This window comes from Myripristis murdjan, chromosome 1 (assembly GCF_902150065.1).
Source record: "Myripristis murdjan chromosome 1, fMyrMur1.1, whole genome shotgun sequence".
NCBI classification, from domain to species: domain Eukaryota; kingdom Metazoa; phylum Chordata; class Actinopteri; order Holocentriformes; family Holocentridae; genus Myripristis; species Myripristis murdjan.
In genome coordinates this window covers 5,247,748-5,268,091 of record NC_043980.1, presented here as the reverse complement: position 1 = coordinate 5,268,091, position 20,344 = coordinate 5,247,748, and the positions used below count along the sequence as shown (strand labels likewise).

Here is a 20,344-nt window from a genome sequence, read left to right as displayed (position 1 = left end):
GCCACGAACCCTGCAGTCCACATGTGATAAAATTAGAGCAATACAGAGGCTGCAGACAGCACAAAAGAAAGCAGCAAGTGTTTCAGGCTTCATTATGACAGGGCGTGTGCAGGAATTTATCAGCTGGCTTATAAAAAAATAAAACATAAATCTGTTCCATCGTGTACAACAGAAGAGTTGACGAAGATTAATCTGTAACAGGATCAAAATGATGAAGAGACGGGACTCAACCTGTGGCAGAGCAGCTACTCGAGGAGAAATTTAAGAGAAAAAATGTATTGTTTATATTTATGTATGATAAACATTTTAGAGAATAGTCATCTCCAAAATATTGGCACACTGATATTTTGTCATAGGCAATTGTACGTCAAAGGAATAAGCTTCCTAAAGAAGCTCATGTCCAAATTCAAACAGTGTGTTCAGTGGCAGAGGGTTTAATTAATCGAAATATTATCGAAATTGCATTATGACCAAGTGCAAATGTCCAAATCGCAATTTTTTTTTTTTTTTTTATAAAGGTAAAAAGTGTGACAAAAGATTGCTGTTGTAAAATGAAGTATTATGGTGCTGCAGAGATGCACTGGTCTACAAATTATATTTTCCAGATGTAAGAAAACGTGTTTCTTTGGTACAGATCCTAGCAAAAAAAAAATAATAATAATTACACTGTCATCATTTTAATGGCTGTTTCCATGGAAATGATAATAATAATGCAAAAATTATGATTCAGTCATTTATTGAAATCCATTCATTCCATCTTCTATTTCATTTTTTTTTTTTTTTTTGGGATGCAGTCACGACTTTGTCCATTAAGCATCAAGTGAAACTGCGTGTGCAGAGTCAAATGTTATTATAAGTTTGTTTATTTGTATGTTTTGGTTTTACTTTTGTAGCGAGTTTACTTACGTGCTTCTTTACATGTTAAGAATTTAATAAAAATGTTCTTGAGTGGAAAAAACACACCGGGCGATTTAAAGTGGGTCAGGTTGAGACAGTCGGGGCTCGGCCAGACGCAGGCGAGCGCAGCAGGAAGTAACCTGTCGCTGTCACTTCCTCTCCCTGCAGGTGAGTACATCAAGAACTGGCGACCGCGCTACTTCCTGTTGAAGACGGACGGCTCCTTCATCGGCTACAAGGACAAGCCGCAGGACGCCGACCTGGCCTACCCGCTCAACAACTTCTCTGTAGCAAGTAGGGGGTTCGCTTCTCGCTCCAATTTCTTTTCCAGCACCAAATACAGCGAGAGGAAACACAAATGTAAAGCATGACATCGTCTCTCTGTCACCGTCAGAATGTCAGCTGATGAAGACGGAGCGGCCCAAGCCCAACACCTTCATCATCCGCTGTCTGCAGTGGACCACCGTCATCGAGAGGACTTTCCATGTCGACTCCCCTGATGAGAGGTGAGACCTTCGTTGTTTTCATCCTCCTCCTCTGCAGATTTGTTTTCAGGTCTGAAGTTGGTCTGGAGAGTTGCGTGGTTTTTCAGACAGAATAGGCCTCATTCAGGGCAGAGAGAAGCAGGACTTCCACATTAACTGGGGATAAAAAAAAAAAAATCAAAATATTAATATTGGCTACTGCTAATTTATCCTCCACATCCAATCTTCTTAATAAAAATAATATATAATGTTCTAATTCTAATTTTTTTTTCAGAATAGGCCCAAAAATGGACCAAATTGCATTTCAAATACTACAAGAAGTAATCTATATATGCAGATTTTTAAAATAGCTTTTATTGTGGCATTAATTGATTTTTCAAACATGAGTTGTTGTCTTATCACCCAGAGAATGCCATAGGAAATTTTAAAATGATGCAGTTTCAGTAATTATTATGACAGCATATTAGGGTCATTATAGGGAGAAAAAAAATACGCAGCTGGGGGAGGGGGGGTTAATATTCCTAGAAAAAAGTCAGAATTTCTGAGACTAAAGTTGAAATTTACAAGAAAATAAAATGTGGATATTCTTTGCTATTAAGGTGGTAAATTTACTAGAAAAAACTCACAAATTTACGAGAAAAAACCTAAATTCTGAGATAATACAGTCACAAATGTGCAAGAAAAAAGTCAGAGAAATTCAGGAAAGGAAAGGAATCAAGAACCAGGCACCAGATCGAGCAAAGTCAAGCAATGCAGTCCCTTCACCAAAAAAAAAAAAAAAAAAAGTAAAAGAAACTCTATTTTTCTGAGTTTTTTGCTTGTAAATTATTTTTTCTCTACAATGGCCCTAATACACCATCGTGATTTAGCACCACTGAGAAGCTAAAGTTACTTTAAAATGGAGGTGGCTGTTTAGGTTGTCCTCATGTATGTTTGGATGACTGCACTGACTCACATTTTTGGACTTTAATGCACCAAAACTAAAAGGAATGCATTTAAAAAAAAAAAAAAAAACCTGGTTTGTCATTAAGTAGATGTGGTAGAACAATTTGAAGTGTGTTCCTCTGGAATACATTGGGCCTGGACACATAAAATATGCATGTCATATCACTGACCTATTTATGCTCAGAAAAGCACACGGTGTACAGAAACACGGGACGGAGAGGACGATACAGGTGCGTCAGATTTGGATTCAAACCCACGGCATCACAGGAGCACGGTGCACACCTAAACTCGTTTATGCTCCTCGTCGGACAGAGCAGGAGTCAGTCAGCGGCGTGAGGAGAAAGACAGGAAGCTGGTGGGGGGAGAGGAGAGGGGCGAGGCGTGGAGCGCAGGCTGAGGATGGACTTGCTGCCTGATGTTAGTGGCTTGCTGTTGGGGGAAAAAAAAGCAGCATCTAAAATGTAACTGTGTAGTTTGTGCAGGGCTGATACGACAGCGTGTTAGTGCCTATGTAGGGAGAAAAAAAATCTACTTTGCAGTGGGATTTAGTAACAAGGAAATCCTGGTGATTTTAGCCCAGAATCCCAAAATTGTTTTCTTCTGAATCGGCCCAAATCAGAATCAGCCCAAAGTCCAGATGCTGAGGAGAAGATTGTGATTCTGGGCTCAAATCACCACGATTTTGTTTTTTCTCTTTTTAACCCCTTCCCCTCCCCGGCTGTGTAATTGTTTTTCTTCCTACAGTGGCCCCACTACACCGACGCAGGCTTAAGATGGCTAACAGCATCAGTAACCTTCAGTGCTGTGATTTCAGTGTGTCAGAATAGGTGTGGTATTTTCTAGACTTTAGATGTTGCGTGTTAAACTTTACATTTTCTCCTCTCTTTGCTTCGGTGTTTCCCAGTGAGCGATCGAGCTCGGTGCAAACGAAGCAGCTCTCATTCACATGCCGATTCCTTGAATACACGCTCAACAACTTCTTGTCGGTGTTCTCGACGCATGCAGAGCAGATCTAGGACAAACTCTGTGAGCAGATACTTTGAAGTTTCTTTTTTTTTTTTTTTTTTAGCCCACTAGGTGCCAGATGGGTGGGGCTCGCCACAGAGGATAATATAACGAATGCCAGGAAGGTCAGACAAACACAGCAAAGTATTCAAGAGTAGGTTCAGCGTACCTTTCTGCCTTTTCCGTGATTGACAGCTTACCTGGACGGTCGTGATGCGGTGAGCTCCACCCGTCTGGAGCTCCAAGCAGGTCAAAACAAACCCTGAGGGTGTCTGGCTTGTGCGGCCCGAGGGGAGAAACCAGATCACAGGCCTGAGCGGGGAGTCCTCCCGGTAACACGCCGGCCCGTCTGCCACCCAGTTTGCAGATGTCTGACCCAGTTCGGATGCAGAGCGCAGTGTTAAATGTTTAATTTTTTGTTGATGTGGGGCGTGGGGGTTATTTTGATTCGGAGGCGCAGGTTCACTCCAGGACTCACTCCGTGTTGTCTCCGGCAGGGACGAGTGGGCCGAGGCCATCCAGATGGTAGCCGAGTCCCTGGCCAAGCAGGAGGAGGAGGGGATCCTCTGCAGCCCCACCTCGCAGATCGAGAACGTCAACGAGGAGGAGATGGACACCTCCATCAGCCACCACAAACGAAAGGTGCTCCAACTACTGCTGCACGGACTCCGGTGTACAGACTGTGGTTAACGCTGATGCAGATTTGCTTTATTAATCCGTGCCCAGTCATCTGAGCACATTAAGGTCTTTTTCAGTCGTGTCCTGTTTCACACACGTTGACTCAGTTACACACATTTCACACCCGACAGCTGCTCGGTACAACTTCAGCCATGAGTGGTGAAATATCCACCAAAAACACTGTGAAACTCAGCTGTGGGTGATGTACATTGCATTTCTGTTGTTTGCTGTGTGCTTATCCTCGGCCTGGCCAGTTGGAGACGAGGTGACGTCATGCATCCCATATTTTTAGCAGCTACAGTGAGTAGTTTGATATCAGAAAATGATCAGGGCTGTCCCAAATAACAGTTTCTGGGCTCAGGAGCTTTGCTGGTAGTCAGCGGTGAATATTCAAAGCTCCCTGGTGAGGGGGTGGGGGGGTGCGGCTCTCTGCTTTTGGCCCAGTCAGGCTCAAATTGTTAGTGTACATTTATTACAGAGGTTGCATTGATTCAAAACCTTCATAAAACCTTTGTTTTGTCTGTTTCCACTCTCTCTCCATTCACTGGCTATCTCGCTCAACCGTTTCTCTCACTCTCTTTCTCTGTCTCTCTGTCTCTGTCTCTCTTTTTCTGTCTCGGTCTGTCTGTGTGTGTGTGTCTCTCTCTCTCTCTCTCTCTCTCTCACTCTCTTTCTCCAGTGGAATTCAATACAAAAAAAAAAAAATCCAGACTCAAAAATGGAAATCAAATTCAACCCAATGAACAAAATATCTGAATAGTTGAATATTCAGGTTTAGCCCTAAAAATGTTTCTGTGATGTGAAACATGAGCGGTAAACGTCTCTCTTGGACCGTATTCCTCCGCCCATACACCCGCCTCAGATCGAAGTTCACGTCTCCGTCTGTGGCCGTTGCTGAGAGGCATTCTGGGAAATGTAGGAAATCACTAACTGAAGCAGAAGTCAGTGAGGCAGGTTGAGGGGAAAACGGGAATCGTAGCATGAATCCACAGACGATGCATAACAAAGTGAAGTGCAGCGCTGTCTGGGTTTTCATCCAAAACGTTTTGCATATCTTAAGTGCATTTTGAAAAGTCAATAAGAGAAAATGCAAATGAAGGAGCGTTTCCATCTGCCATATCAGAATCCCTCCCTCCCTCGCCGCTGCAGAGCGCCCCCAGTCACATGACGCTGGTTTGAAAAATCGGCGGTCCATATTACCAGATAGGGCTGGGTTTCGATTCAGATTTTCCAGATCGATTCGATTCGATATTACAAGGTCCCAATTTGATTCGATTCAAGATTCGATTCGATTCAATATTGATTCAGTCAGGGATATTTCAGTTAAAATACCAATTTTACTTGGATATAAAAAAAATTCTGAGAAATAATGCGCGGCTCCAGAGTTTTAATGAGACTTTGGAAACCATCGTTTTCAACGACGCTGTATGGTCGTGTGTCCTTGCATATAAAAACAGCCTCGGTTATCTTCTGTGCACGTTGAGAGTTTGCTGGTAACTTAGGCGCCAATACCTGCTCCAGGTTGGTTTGTCTGAGCCGTGCCAACTGTGTTTCTGGGTGATGTCTCGTTAAATGCTTGCGGAGATTCGTCGTGTTTCCACAGTATTTTACCTTCCCGTTGCAGATCTTGCATATCGCTTGTTTTTTGTCCAACTCGTCGTTTTCCTCGTGCTTGTTGTTAAATCCGAAATACATCCAAACATCAGCTTTTAAACTGGCTGGCAGTGCCTTCAGATCAATTTTTGGATTTTATGAATCGATATCGAACCATTTAAAGGGTAATCGATTAAATTGATTTTTTTTAACCCAGCCCTACTACCAGATGTATTGTTGTGGCACTTTGATAGGTGTGTAGTAAATGAACAGGCTAGTGATTACTGATGTCACGTATGACACACACCTGTTCACAGCTGTTCTCAGGTCAGCGTAGTGTCGTCGCTCCTCGGCTTTGTCACTGCAAACAAAGTGTTTCCATCCCCTATTTAAAGCATTAACTCTTTGTCGAGAAAAGCTAAAACTACCTCAAGGGAGCGTAAAACGTTTTTGTGAAACTGAGTTTGTTTTTTTTGTTTTTTTTGACTGTTTACATCAGCCTTCTCTCATGCCATACTTGTAATGTGCGTAAATAAACAGCTCGCTGGACACTCGGCTGGTGTCTCACTTTGGCGGATGTGAGTTCATTGACGTGATTCTCCACCCTCGTCTCTTCTTCTCTCTCCAGACAATGAATGACTTTGACTATCTGAAGCTGTTGGGCAAAGGCACTTTTGGGAAAGTCATTCTGGTGAAGGAGAAGGCGAGCGGCACCTACTACGCCATGAAGATCCTCAAGAAGGAAGTCATTATAGCCAAGGTGCTTTTTCTCTTTACTGGCTCTTATTTATTGTTGTTTTGATCAGAGGCTCCGATATCCCGCTTTGATACCGATTTTTTACTCAATTCCTTATCGATTTGGTTCAGGATGTTTCAGTTACGATAGTAATTTTGCAGCTCACATATCGCTTTGCTTTACCATCATGGTTTTTTTTAAATCAGACATGTATCCAGACATCTGCTTTAAGGCTTGACGGCACCTGATCGTTTGTTCATTCGTTTAAAACCTGTAATGTGGTCAACTTGAGTTTCCGTCGGCTGGTGGTTCAGCAGACCACATCTGCAGGACAGGAGGCTCTTTTCAAAAAACATCTTCACACATTCGCTGAAAAATAAAAGACCGATCTCTTTTAAGAATCAGCATCGGATCATTCAAATGAAGATCAGCAGTAATGAGAGAAGACTAGATTTGATTTGAGTAAAGCACTTTGTAACTCTATTGTAAAAAAAGTGTTATACAGATTAAGTTAATAACTATGGCAATATTTCATTCAGTGTCTTGTTTACTTGCAGTGCTTCATATCACTTTGGCTAATGCCACTTCTAAGTATTAAATTGGCTCTTTACTAATCAATATAAAATTGGATTGTACATTTTTGCAGATTGAATGAAGAACCCATCTCTTTTGTTCTCATTTAGAAACATGCTATCCTCCCATATGAGAAAATGTTAGAAAAAAAACAAGGGTTTGCTTTGATTTCTGACATTTTTGCACTTTAATGAACTGTTAGTGAATTCTTTCCAGTTTTATCCTCAATCTTTCACCTGAATGATGCAGGAAATAGTTTGCAGCCGTGCTCCTTTTGTTTGCTTATGTTCTCACTGTTGTTTTTGTCTCTCTTTTTCTTTTTCTTTTTTTAATCGCAGGACGAAGTTGCTCACACACTCACAGAAAGTAGGGTATTAAAAAACACCCGGCATCCGTTCTTAACTGTGAGTATTGCATCGCATGAAGGCCGCATGAGACATTTCATGTAAATAGAACCACACCTTTCTGAAATCCTTGGGTACACATCTGAGATCAGTTCACCTCCTCCTGTGTGCGTGGCGGTGAAAAGAGAAGCGCTGGCCACCGGCTTTCTCTTTCTGAGGCCTCGTCGATGAGCGCCGTGCAGAGGCCGGCGGCTCGAAGGATGCACTGACTGACACCGCACGCTCAAAGCCTCTGTTCTTAAAAAAAATATTGTGTTTGAAACCCTTGAAACTGGCCGAGCGCCGCTGAGTTATAAAATGTTGTCTTGCAGTCTCTGAAGTATTCGTTCCAGACGAAGGACCGGCTGTGCTTTGTCATGGAGTACGTCAACGGAGGAGAGGTGAGAGGCCGCCGCCGCCGCTGCCGTGTTTTCTGTCAGCGCTTTCTGAACGTTTTGATGCTGCCTCTCTTAATGACATGACATTATTGCTTGTTTCAACAATTATTCAGGAGGGTTGATTAATGCATAATACACTCTTTCCACTTATTATGATTTGCTCTTATCCAGGCTGGGAAATTATCTCTTTAATTAATTTTAACAGCCACTCAGATTCTTTATCAGATGTTTTTTTTCCCCAATAATTGAATTTATTGAACTGAATTTTTTTTTGCCCACTGGGCATCTCATATTACTAATTTTAAGTAATTGTTTTCTTGTAATTGTAATTTGTAAAAAAATTTTTTGTTCATTTTCTGGCCTTTTTTTTTTTTTTTTTTTTGCTAATTTTTGGATAATCATTTGCCAATTTCTTTTTTTGAGGTTACATTTTCTACATTTTCTTGGCTAAATTTTCTGTTACATTTCTAGTATTTTTTTTTTTTTTTTGGTAAACATTTTGTTAATCCTTATCCTAGAATTTTCCAGATGCTGGTGACAATTACAGCATCTGAATATCTTACACAGAAGCTACTATTTCTTATAATGAAATTTACTTTCATCCAATATAAAGTACTGAAAAAAATATTTTGTTATAGAAGCAGTTTTTGTTTTTCTTGTGAAACATTTCCAGTGATACTCAGACCTTCTCTCTCTCTTGTCATTGTCATTACTGGATGAAAAAACTTGATGACATATTTGATGTGTGTGTACCTGTGTGTGTGTGTGTGTGTGTGTGTGTGTGTGTGTGTGTGTGTGTGTGTGTGTGTGTGTGTGTGTGTGTGTGTGTCCCGCCCTCCTTGCAGCTGTTTTTCCACTTGTCAAGAGAACGAGTGTTTTCAGAGGACCGCACCCGTTTCTACGGCGCTGAGATCGTCTCTGCTCTTGACTACCTACATTCTGCCAAGATCGTCTACCGCGACTTAAAGGTACATTACACCTGATCTGAGGAGGATCCGTGGTAGAGATTAGAGTTGTGGAGTTATTACTTGCGCCTCTAAAATGCACAGAATGAAGAGCCAAAAAAAAAAGAAAAACTCCATAGGTGAGAAATAAAAAAAGCACTTTCCTGTCTCTGTGGAAAAAATAACTTTTTTAAAAAAAAATTTTATTCTTCATCAGCTGGAGAACCTGATGTTGGACAAAGACGGCCACATCAAGATCACTGACTTTGGCCTCTGCAAAGAAGGCATCACCGACGCCGCCACCATGAAGACCTTCTGTGGGACACCGGAGTACCTGGCTCCTGAGGTCAGAGGTCACGGCACACCAAGGAAACAAACCTCACGACGCTTCCTTGACACATTTTCTGATGAAAACCATTCAGCGGAAACCGAGTCGGGCAGTCGCTGTGTTTGTTGTGTTAGATTTAGGTTTTCAGCCTGACCTGAATGCCAAAAAAATCCGTCTGAATCTAACTGAGCCTTAGAGGTTATTTATTTTTTTCTGCTAATAGAGGTTATTTTTAACTCCACAGCGACCCAAACACAAGCAGGTCTTTTTTTTTCTTGTTTTTTTTTGTTATTGTCTTAAGCTGTCGTTCAGTCTATGTAGAGCATTACGTAACCTTGTTTTTGAACAGCGCTGGGTAAATTATTAACGGAGAAACAAGGCACTTAAATAACGCCACCTCCCTGTCCTCTGCTCTGGACAGCAGACGGTATGAAAACACACTTACTCAGCTGCTGTGTGTTCAGTCCAGTTAGATCTGCCAGCAGGTCACAGCTTTTTTCTTTTTTTTTTTAAATCACAAACCATTTACTTTTTCTTTCTCTCCTTTTCAACAACAACAACTTGTAATGTCCATCACGATGAAATCAGCAGGAGGATGATGCAGTGCTTTCCTTTCGTTTGTTCACTGCAATATCAGAATTACACCGCAATATTTGACCCGTGATAAAAATAGCGATACGTGCGATATGTGATGTATTATGCCAGATATCTTGATGGTGATCAAATGATTGGGTTCACACTTGAAATTTTAAATTTGCAACAGTGAAAACTAAGAATTCTTTAAAAAAAAAAACAAAAAAAAACAGCATCATAATACCATCTGGATGCATTAAAATAAATAAAAAAATTCAAATCAAACATTTTGCTTCAACCTCTGCTTCGACACGATGCTTCAACAACATTTCAAGTGGAGACACAGTGAAAATTGAGCCTTCTTCAGAAAATAAAATAAAATAAATTTGCATAGTAATACCAACTGGATGTTGAAAATGCAGTTACTTCACAAAATATTTTATTGATCAGAACAGACCAATCACTGTCTAAGGCTAATATTAACCCAAATTTAATATCGTCCATATTGTTGCCTTTTGAGACACTGATATCGAGCATGTTCATATCTCGATAACGATACATGAGATGCATCGTTCAGCCCGAACTGTAAGACAGTTAGCTATGATCCATCATGGTACACTATAATGCCAAAAGTATTCCCTCAGCTGTCCAAATCATTGGATTCAGCTGCTCCAATCACTTCCATGGCCACAGGTGTATAAAATCAAGCACCGAGGCATGCAGACTACTTCTACAAACATTTGTGAAAGAATGGGTCGCTCAGTGAAGGAGCTCAGTGAATTCCAGCGTGGTACCGTGACAGGATGCCACCTCATAAATGCACTTCTGGAAGAATGGTCCAAAATTCCCATGAACACACTCCTAAACCTTGTGGAAAGCCTTCCTAGAGGAGTTGAAGCTGTTCTAGCTGACATCATATTAAGTCCTATGGTTTAAGAATGGGATGTCACTCACGTTCATACGTGTGTGAAGGCAGACGAGCGAATACTTAAGGCAACACAGTGTATCTGCAACTGAAGAAGAAAAAAATACCCTGGAAATAATTTTTCAATAAGCAGGAATCAGTCGTGTTCTTCAGTGTTTTCATCTGCACAGCGGCCGCAGCGTGAACATGACAAAACGGTTCAAACGTGAAGGCGCGGACAGGAAGTCGTCTGAGGATTCGGTTGACATGTGGTCACATGATTGTAATCATATGAGCAACGCCTGTATCTCCACTTTGATGTCCAGTATATACTGCAAACAAGTGTGTGATGGGTTTAACGCGCCTCATAGGAACTCAGACGTGCATCTCTGCAAATTAAGTTGAAAGTGGAACTATCCTTCCTGTGTATTGATAATGTTGCACCCCTAATACACTCCATTTTCTCAAGTCAAAAATGTCTTATTACTAGTCAAAATATCTCATTACACTTAGCTAGAAACAAGAAACAAATTTTGCCAATGAAACAAGCAAATTTTCACTTGAAACAAGAGACAGTTGTCTAAAAACAAGTTACTTCTGAAGTGATCATGTCTTATTTTAAGTGCAATGAGATATTTTGTCTAGTAATAAGACCTTTTTGACTTGAAATAAGACAAATAATCTTGATAAGATTTTTCGTTTTTGCAGTGCGAACTGTAAACGAAAACGGCGTATTTACCAGTTGGAAGTAAACTGGAGTTACTGTGTGTGTGTGTGTGTGTGTGTGTGTGTGTGTGTGTGTGTGTGTGTGTGTGTGTGTGTGTGTGTGTGTGGCATGCTCTCAGGTGCTGGAGGACAACGACTACGGCCGGGCGGTGGACTGGTGGGGTTTGGGCGTGGTCACGTACGAGATGATGTGCGGCCGCCTGCCCTTCTACAACCAGGACCACGAGAAGCTGTTCGAGCTCATTCTCATGGAGGAGATCAAGTTCCCCCGCACCCTGTCGGCCGACGCCAAGTCCCTCCTGTCAGGCCTACTCATCAAGGACCCCAACAAGAGGTGCTCTCACACACACACACACACACACACAGAGTAAAGAGCAGTGTTGCACGATGTATTGTAAAGATATTGATATCACAGTTTTGATATGAGGCGTGGATGTTCTAAAAATTCACTGAAAACCAATAGTGATCAATTAAATATATTTCCTTTTTTGTTGTTTTTGTAATTTGTGTTTGTTGATTGATTCATATTTAACATTTTAATAATAACAATACGGAGTAAGGTAAAATACAACAACTAAACAAAACATTGTTTGGATCTGTTCACACTGAGAGAAAATGCAGTGTTTGCTGTTAAAAAGGGAAAACAGTATTCAAATACAGATTTTTTTTTTTTTTCTGTCCATCACCATGGTAACGATTTAAGCTTCGAGGTGTTCGGGTCGACCCCAGTGTCAGTACGTCGGTCGATCCCGAACACGTGTTGGTATGAATGTTTTGAGTTTCCATGCTCTCACTATTTCCTGCAGCTATATTTTCAGACTTACAAAAAAAAAAAAAAAAAAAAAAAAAAAAACTCAGGATTTCAGTAGGTTTCATTGTGATGAACAAAATTTGGTCATATGAAGCACAAAAAAAAAAAAAAAAAAAAAAAACCTTCCAGTTGAAGGGGCAGGTGTATTTGGGGAATCCACTCGTCCCAGTGGTAACAGAGAATGAATTTATTTTATTTTATTTTATTTTAAGATAAGATAAGATATTCCTTTATTAGTCCCACGGTGGGGAAATTTATGTATTTCCCCATTATTTATGTATTATTTTGTTTAATTTAGTTTGTTTAATTTTATTATTTTCACTATTTTTAATCTTTTATGAGTAGATATCTACTTGTAACTATTTTGCATCCCTGCCGTTTCTCAGTGTAATGGCTCTTTTCTTTCTCCTCTCCCATGTGAAGCTCACTGTGTAGCGTTTAAACACATGGGTGTATCAGTTTTTCGCTCCGACTGCATCCTGTCGGCTGTGCATCCCCCAAATCCACCGGTTCCTCTCGCCGCTTTGACGCCGCGCGGCTTTTTAAAACGGAGCAAGGCTTCCAGAAGACGTTTGGTGCCCGGCAGAGGTGCTGCCGGAGTTTGACAAACTTAGCGTCTGCAGCCAGAAGTGAAGCGGCATTTGGCTGGTGGCTGGCGTTAATTTCCCACCCTGATTATCCCTGAGGCGGTTCTGCCTCTGACGAAGAAACTCGTGAAAAGAGGCTACTGCAGCTGAGCAGAGCGAACTCGTTCACCCCAGGAAGCTATTTTGGGATCAGTAGCAGGTGGATATTCTGGTCCCATTGATGGAGACTTGGAAGAGTAGCGTTTGATGTCTGACTTAGACGTCGTCTTCTTCGTCTCTCTCTCTCTCTCCCTCTCTCTCTCTCTCGCTGACAGGCTCGGCGGCGGGCCGGATGATGCTAAGGAGATCATGCGTCACAGTTTCTTCGCCACAGTCGACTGGCAGGACGTCTACGACAAGAAGGTGAGAGCAGCGTTCAGCCGCCGAACTGAACGCCACCCCGTCCCGTCACCGAGCGCTGATTTATGCAAACAGCGCACCTGTGATGATGTGCCATCAGGGCTACCTCGTTTTTTTTTTGTTTTTTTTTTCAAAAGAACTTGGGTGGGGATGAAGACGCAGAATAGAACAGAAAAAAAAATCACCTAAATCTGACATGAGCAAGTAATCTCAGCACATCTGCCTCCTCTGAACAGACACACCCAGACACTGAGAGGGGCCGAATCTGAACACAGTTTAACACCTCAGCACCTTTTACTCACTGCCTGTCTCTGCCCAGAGCTGATAGAGGTTCTGCCGGGTTTGGAAAAACATAGTTTGGATTTTGGTTTATTAGTTTCATCATTAAAAAAAAAAAAAAAAAAAAAAAAACTTCCAGGGTGTCCATTCCGACACAGTGGGTTTAACAGTTTCTTGTCTCTCCTGTCCATCACCACTTTCAGCTGCTCACTTAAGGCTTGATTAAAAAAAAAAAAAAAAAAAGCACCACTTGCACCTCCATGGAAAAGTGGTGATGAAGCCGGCTTGTGTGGTTCAAAATCACATCTCCTGAGGGCCGGAAGAGTGATGGTCCTTCTCCACACTTTAACTTATGCAATAACTGTGAATGAACTAAAAATATAATGCTGGAAAGAGTTATTATATCACTTTAGTCAGAGTACAGTAGACTGAGCTGGTTCATGGAGCATTTGTATTTTCTTTCATGAACTTCTGCTGTTGTGGGGCCAAGATCCAGCCTCCGACTGCCAACTTTATTTTTATAGTCGATATGAATTTTTTTACACCTTTAAAACTTCTTAATCAACATTTGACTGAATTCATCAGGTTGCATATCATGAGTGCTGTCTGAATAACGAGATACTTTAGTAAAATAATCTCCAACACTTCTCCTGAAAAAATCATGTAAAAAAAAAAGTGCATGTCTTTCTGCGAGATTCAGTGTGAGATTCTTTCCGCTGTCTAAAAAAAAAAAAAAAACATGTCCCAAAGAAAAAATTTAAATTAATTCACGGGGCCAGAGGTGAGAGCGGCTCACACACCGACACACCGCTGCTGCACGACGCTCTGAAATTTATCCTCACCTCTTTTTTTATTATCTCTTTTTTATTTGTAGGACAGCCCGAGCAGTAGACCTAAACACAGCTGCTCAGGACTGAAAATTTGAAACTTGCGCTGGGTGATGTGGCTGAAATTAACATCACGATACTCAAGGATTTATCAAATAACTGAAAAAATATCTCCATCCATTTGGGCCAAGTAGCCCAACCCGACGTCCCAGACTGAGACAAGCTGTTCGATACCATTTTCACCTCTGTACGTCCAGTGGTTCAGTTCCTGTTAGCTTAGCATAAAGACTTGAAGTCAATGGGAGTCGTTAGCCTAGCTCTGTCAAAGTGAAAAATTAAACCTTACAGCAGCTCTTATGCTTTCTCATTTACACAGTGGATCATGTGGATTTGAAATACAGAATGTCTGATTGTCCTGAAATTAGACAGCAGAAGTGTGTGTGTGTGTGTGTCTCATCACTGTCCCGTTGTTCTCTCCCGCCCAGCTGGTCCCGCCCTTCCAGCCCCAGGTCACCTCGGAGACGGACACCCGCTACTTCGACGAGGAGTTCACAGCACAGACCATCACCATCACTCCCCCCGAAAAATGTAAATACTCCTCGTCACTGCTGACTCTGTAAAAATGCCCTCATGCTGGACAGACACATGAGGACCTGATTTTTATGTGTCAGTGAGGCCTGCTGCTCTCTGCCTTACAGCACTGCAAACCCAGTAACAAAAAATCAAAAAACAAAATTACATGAGTGTGCTTTTATGGCTCATGATGCTCTAAATACTGTTTCAGAGGCTTTTTCACTCTGACAAGAATGCATGTCCAGAGGGAGAACTGAGAACTTAATTAGGGCCCTATAAAATCTGTTTTATTTTTTCCCAAATTCCGTTTTTTCCGTTTTAATTTTTGGAAATTCCATTTTTTCCGTTTTCATTTTTGGGAATTCCGTTTTTTACCTTTTACTCTTGTTTTACTACCAAAAAAGAGTGTGTTTTTAAACCCTAGATATTCCACCATCAGCTGGAAGTGGGATTATTGCAAAGTGGAAGCGTTTAGGAACCACAGCGACTCGGCCACCAGGGGGCAGCACCACGTAAAGTTACAGAGCGGGTTCGCCGAGCGCCGAGGCTCATAGTGCGTAAAAGTGTCCGACGCTCTGCCGCCTCAGTGACTCCGTTTACATGCACACCATGTTCTGATTCAGGTCAATATTCTGGTTAAGGTAATTTTAGGTAATTTTCTGAATAAGGTGTTTATAATCGCTGAAGCAACTGGAATATTCCGTTTACATGTTACTCGGCATGTTCCCGTGTTTCAGCGTATTCCACGCTCTTATTTAATGCAACACTCAACCTGCGGGGGGCAGCAGCACACATATAGGCGTCTGGTCTGCTGGAAATACAGAAGAAGAAGAAGAAGTGATGATATTTTCAGTCTCCGATCAGCTGAAGGCAGACTGCAGTCTCCTGGCTCTTGCTGCTGTTCACCATGTCGTTCTCCCCGCTTGCAGTAACCATAGCAACAAAGACGCCACAGAATTCATTGTGAATCGAGCATGCGCAGACGTAACTGAATATTCCCGTACGGGGCATTTTCCAACTAAGGTGTTTACATGGCGCAATATTCCGGTTAGAACAGGCATATGCCAGGGGTCTGATTCAGAATATTCTCCAACTGGAATATGACCTTAATCTGGTTCGGTGTGTGTTTACATGACTCGTGCACAACCAGAATATTGAGGATATTCTGAATAAATCAGGAATAAGGTGTGCATGTAAACACGCTCAGTAACTGCAGAGCTCCAAAGCTCCTCTGGCATCAACATCAGCACAGACACTGAGCGCTGAGCCTCACATCACCGAGCTCTCACTTCAGTCGACGAAACTGTTTTTTTCACACCTAGCTTTGGTTGTTTTGTTCGTTTTGGTTAAGTCGGTGTGTTCCTAACCTGCTGCTGTTACTCTGTCTCTTCCTCCTCAGTCGATGAAGATGGGATGGACGCGGCGGACAGCGAGCGAAGGCCTCATTTCCCACAGTTCTCCTATTCAGCCAGCGGGCGGGAGTGAGCGCTCCAGCCCAGCAGCCAGTATCGCCCCCATCCGTGGCCATTTTGAGGAAAACACGTAGCCATTTTAGGAAAAGAAAAAGAAAAAAAAAAAGTCTCCCCTCTTTTTCTCCTTCTCTGCCTCACGCAGACGGGGAGAAGTCTTTTTAGGGACTTTAAAAGAGGTTTTGCACAGTGGGATCGACTCAAACCGGTCTGCCCACACTAAAAAAAAAAAAAAAAAATAAGTCCTACATTTTCAACGCTATTTACTGCAGAAGGCAATGTTTTTGTTATTTATTTTTTCTTTCACTCTCTCTCTCTCTCTCTCTCTCTCTCCGTCAGTATTAAGTTGTCGACCCGGGTTGTGTTCATCTTTGTTGTTTTTTTTTTTTTTTTTTTTATTTCCCCCCGTTTCTCTTCTTTTTGACTTTTTTGCACTTGGTTTGGAAGAGCCGTTTTAGGGAACAAAAACCAAAAATGTTGCCTTACGTGTGCAGATGTTTCGTATCATACCGACAGGGTGTTTTCTGGGAAGGGGGGGTCGGGCGGGTTGGGGAGGGGAGGGGGTGTAAGAGGGTGATGTGTGGGAGGGGGTGGGGGAGGGGGGATTCTTAGTTGAGAATAAGTGCATGGCTCGTGGTTCACTCAAAAAAAACAAAAAAACAAAAAAAACTACTTCTGTTCTTTCTCATATACATTTGCCATGGCAGCGCACATTCCCCCAATCCCATGGCAACAGAAATCACTGTCTACAGGTAAACAAAAAACAAACAAACAAACAAAAACCCTAGAGAAAAAAAACAAACAACAAAATGAACAAAAGAAGCGAAAGAAAGAAGGAAAGAAAACGAGAATGGACGAGTCTGTATCATTCCTTTTCATCGTTGCAGTGTTATTTCTTTGCTTAATTTTTTTTTTTTATAACCCGTTTTTTTTTCTCCCTCTCTCTCTCTTTAGTTGTACTTTCATTTTCCAAAAAAAAAACGAAAAAAAAAACAAACACAAAAAAGAAAGGAGGAAAAAAAAAAAAAAAAAACAAACAAAACAAGAAAAAAAAAAAAAAAAAAAAAAAAAAAAAAAACGGAAACACTAAACTGCCAGAAACTGCACAGTTCACTCAGGCGCCACAGAGCACAACCGCATTCAACTCAGCTAACCGCTCTAGCTTTACACAGCCAGCAGGGAAACCTCGGCACCGCTCCCTCGCTCCGACAGGACGCTTCCTGCTTCCTGTCCCACAGCCGGCCGCTTCCTGTCCGCCGCTCTGTCCCCTCATCGTAGCTGTAGCACTTAGTGGTATGGATGTTTACACAGGGAAACTTGGCTTAATGTATGTGGGACATTTGGGTTCAACCGTATGCTGTCTCACACACACACACACACACACACACACACACAGACACACACACTGCGCTCGCAAACAGGAAACAGCTGGGAGTTCTCCATACAGGACGGGAGAATCAGTCAAAAGCAAAATCAAAGTCACACGTATTATGCATACATGCTGTCACACACACACACACACACACACACACACATATCAGGGTTCTTACGCACGTCTAAAAAAAAAAAATGAAAAGAAAGCAGAATTCGGTCGTTTCTCATTGATAACAGCAGCACACGCGCAAAAAAAAACGTCCCTGAGGAGAGCGCACACGCAGGTTATTAAGAAAAAAAAAAAAAAAAACAAATCTCTGAGAATCCAAAAAAAAAAAAAAAAACTTAAACTTTGACCCACGCGGCGCTCGTTTTGGAGAGCACGAGAAAAAACGACGACTCCGACGGCAAAGAAGCTGAAAACATGAAATAATGTTTAAAATCAGCCCTTTTTTTATTATTATTATTATTATCAAACACACAAACACATGATGAAGATGATCAGAGCATCATCGCACAGGAAGACCCTCTGACTCGCTTTATTTTGAAAGTCTGAAACATCAATAATTAGGACAAAGGGAAGGTGTTAAACTAAAGGACTGACTGTTAAAGGGGCATTCTGTAACACGACGCGCCGTGGCTGTTTGGGCACAGGTTGCTGACGTCCCGCCTGCAATAAGATTTAGATAAAACATATTAAAAGTAAAACGAGTAAAAATAATAAAAAAGGAGAACAAATTGCAGAGACGAGCTTCTCGTTTAGAGTCAGCGGTGTAGTTCTCCGTCCTTCCTGCTGTGATGCTGCTGCTCAGCAAACAGCTTTTATCGCCTTTCTTGCGTCTCTGATCACGACTCTAAGCCGACACTCGTGAGGGAGGTCTCTCTCTCTCTCTCTCTCTCTCTCTCTCTCTCTCTCTCTCCCAAAACAAGACGAATAGACAAACTCTGCGTATCAGCTTTCACGAAGGGCGTGTCTCGACCAGCGAACGGCGGGCGTTCACGGGGGTCAGACGTTTAAGCTCGTGCACGTGCGCGTCATTTCAGGTACATGTATGAATTATTAAAGGGAAACGCGTGCGGATGTGAGTACGCAGCGTTTAGTGAGATAGAGAGACATATTTGTGTCCGAACCCGAGCCGAGCGTGAGATTTAGCTCGTCCTCCCTCGCTGGGCCACCTTTACCACCTGAAGCAGCGTACGTGTTGCCTTCAGCGTCGTCACGTAAACTCCAGAAGTTGCCCAGAACAGACAGCAGGTCCATCATTTCTCACTAAAATAACTGAACCCGATCTGAACCCGGACATAATTTCTAAATATTTTTCCGAACCTGGCCTGACCTGATGAGTTACCCAACTCACACACAGTTTTATAAATGAGGCTCCAGATGATTTCCGAGGTCGTGGATGCTCCGTTATCGTCCGCTCTCTGATTGGAAATGTGGAAATCGAAATCGAAAATTGGAAATCGCAGAAATGTGACCGACAGAATAAATCAAAACAAACACAAAACAAGATCAAACAAGGCGAAGCTGCGCAGGAATCCTGATCCACACACAGTGACACTAATGAAACCGAGCACGCTAAGACAGACTGAACCAGCACGAGTGGACAGGCATTCACACACACACACACACACACACACACACACACACACACACACACACACATGCATGCAGAGGTTGCTGCATATGTAAATCAGTGTTAGTGGAAAAGAAAAATGACTGACATGACCGAGACGTTCAGCTCAACACGCTGACGGTGTAAAGTGTGTGAGAGGATGAGGGAATTCACACACACACACACACACACACACACACTCGATTTTAATCCGAATCGACGGTATCAATAAATCACTAATCATGTCGCAGATCACGTGGAAACTGAGCCGTGAGACTCTGGTGTGTGAAGACTGTGTGAGGAAAACGACGTCGCCCAACCTTCGTGATGTAAATATGCAATGCCTTTGTTTTGTTTTTGTTTTTTTGTTTTTGTTGTTTTTTTGTCTTTAGTGGCATCTTGACAAGACATGAACATTTTTCTGTGACTGTACTTCAAGCTTGCTGACGAGAATAGTGACCAGAAAAAAAAAAAAAAAACGAAACAAACAAACAAACAAAACAACAACCAACGAATCCAAACTGCATTTAAAAAAAAAAAAAAAAATTAAAAGAAAGAAAAAAAAAACGACGGCAACTGTGTCAAAGACTGGACCCTTCCATGTTTTTTTGTTTTTTTTTCTCTCTGCGGGAGGGGTCGACGCCGCCTCGTCATGTGTATCCAGGGAGGATGTTTCCATGGAGACGAACCCTAGCCCCTCCCCCTTCTCCTTGTCCCCGCCCCCTCTCGTCGAGTCCCATCCAGTTTGTGTGTGAGGACAAAACACACTGTAAAGGGTCATTTTTGTTTCCTTGTTTCCCTGTTAAAAGAAAAAAAACAACAACAACAACAAAAAAACACACCAAGTGGGACCGTGGTCAACTTTTTTGCAGTGCTGGTTTCATCAGGTTGTTCCAATCCCATCATCCCTTGCTCCTCCCTGCCCTTTTTGTACCATAGTTCCTGTTTTATTTATGTTTGTGTCATGCTAGGCAGCGTCCCCCGTATGTTGTTCAGTCAGAAAAAGGCACCTCTTGAAAGTCGCTGAAGGATGATGATGATGATGATGATGATGATTATAATTATAATGATGATGTTGGATGCATTAACTGAAGTCTCTCTTTTTTTTTATCCAAACTCTTTTTTTTTTTTATCGTTTGCTTGTTTGTTTTCTTACCAAAACATTAGGGCAAGAACCCGATAGTGGACTTGCATTGCCGTGGTAGTATTTATTTTGAATTAAATTAAAAGAATACATTTCA

The 20,344-nt window shown here is 42.0% G+C and overlaps 2 protein-coding genes across 4 annotated transcripts in view; both read left to right on the top strand.

Moving 5' to 3' along the window:
* The window catches only part of akt3b (v-akt murine thymoma viral oncogene homolog 3b), a 27,471-nt gene extending 9,657 nt beyond the window's left edge, over positions 1-17,814 (top strand). For all 3 annotated transcript variants that reach the window (XM_030057152.1, XM_030057083.1, XM_030057224.1), the window contains 12 exons: positions 1,066-1,191; positions 1,292-1,403; positions 3,830-3,974; positions 6,232-6,363; positions 7,251-7,316; positions 7,628-7,696; positions 8,539-8,661; positions 8,855-8,983; positions 11,288-11,502; positions 12,881-12,968; positions 14,557-14,659; positions 16,044-17,814. In XM_030057152.1, coding sequence (XP_029913012.1) covers positions 1,066-1,191; positions 1,292-1,403; positions 3,830-3,974; positions 6,232-6,363; positions 7,251-7,316; positions 7,628-7,696; positions 8,539-8,661; positions 8,855-8,983; positions 11,288-11,502; positions 12,881-12,968; positions 14,557-14,659; positions 16,044-16,129 — 1,394 coding nt within the window. In that variant the 3' untranslated portion in view covers positions 16,130-17,814. The remainder of the gene's footprint in view (positions 1-1,065; positions 1,192-1,291; positions 1,404-3,829; positions 3,975-6,231; positions 6,364-7,250; positions 7,317-7,627; positions 7,697-8,538; positions 8,662-8,854; positions 8,984-11,287; positions 11,503-12,880; positions 12,969-14,556; positions 14,660-16,043) is intronic.
* Positions 16,786-20,344, top strand: LOC115363194 (uncharacterized). Its single transcript, XM_030057335.1, has 2 exons — positions 16,786-17,083; positions 17,187-20,344. The coding sequence occupies exons 1-2, from the start codon at positions 16,814-16,816 to the stop codon at positions 17,841-17,843; spliced, it is 927 nt and encodes a 308-aa protein (XP_029913195.1). The 5' UTR covers positions 16,786-16,813; the 3' UTR covers positions 17,844-20,344.

What these genes read in the sequence shown, in the direction of transcription:
- LOC115363194 (XM_030057335.1), top strand. Translation starts at nt 16,814, where the DNA reads ATGGCAGCGCACATTCCCCCAATCCCATGGCAACAGAAATCACTGTCT. An exon ending in TTAGTTGTACTTTCATTTTC is followed by an intron (nt 17,084 to 17,186) that starts CAAAAAAAAAAC and finishes AAAAAAAAAAAA; the next exon opens with AAAAACGGAAACACTAAACT.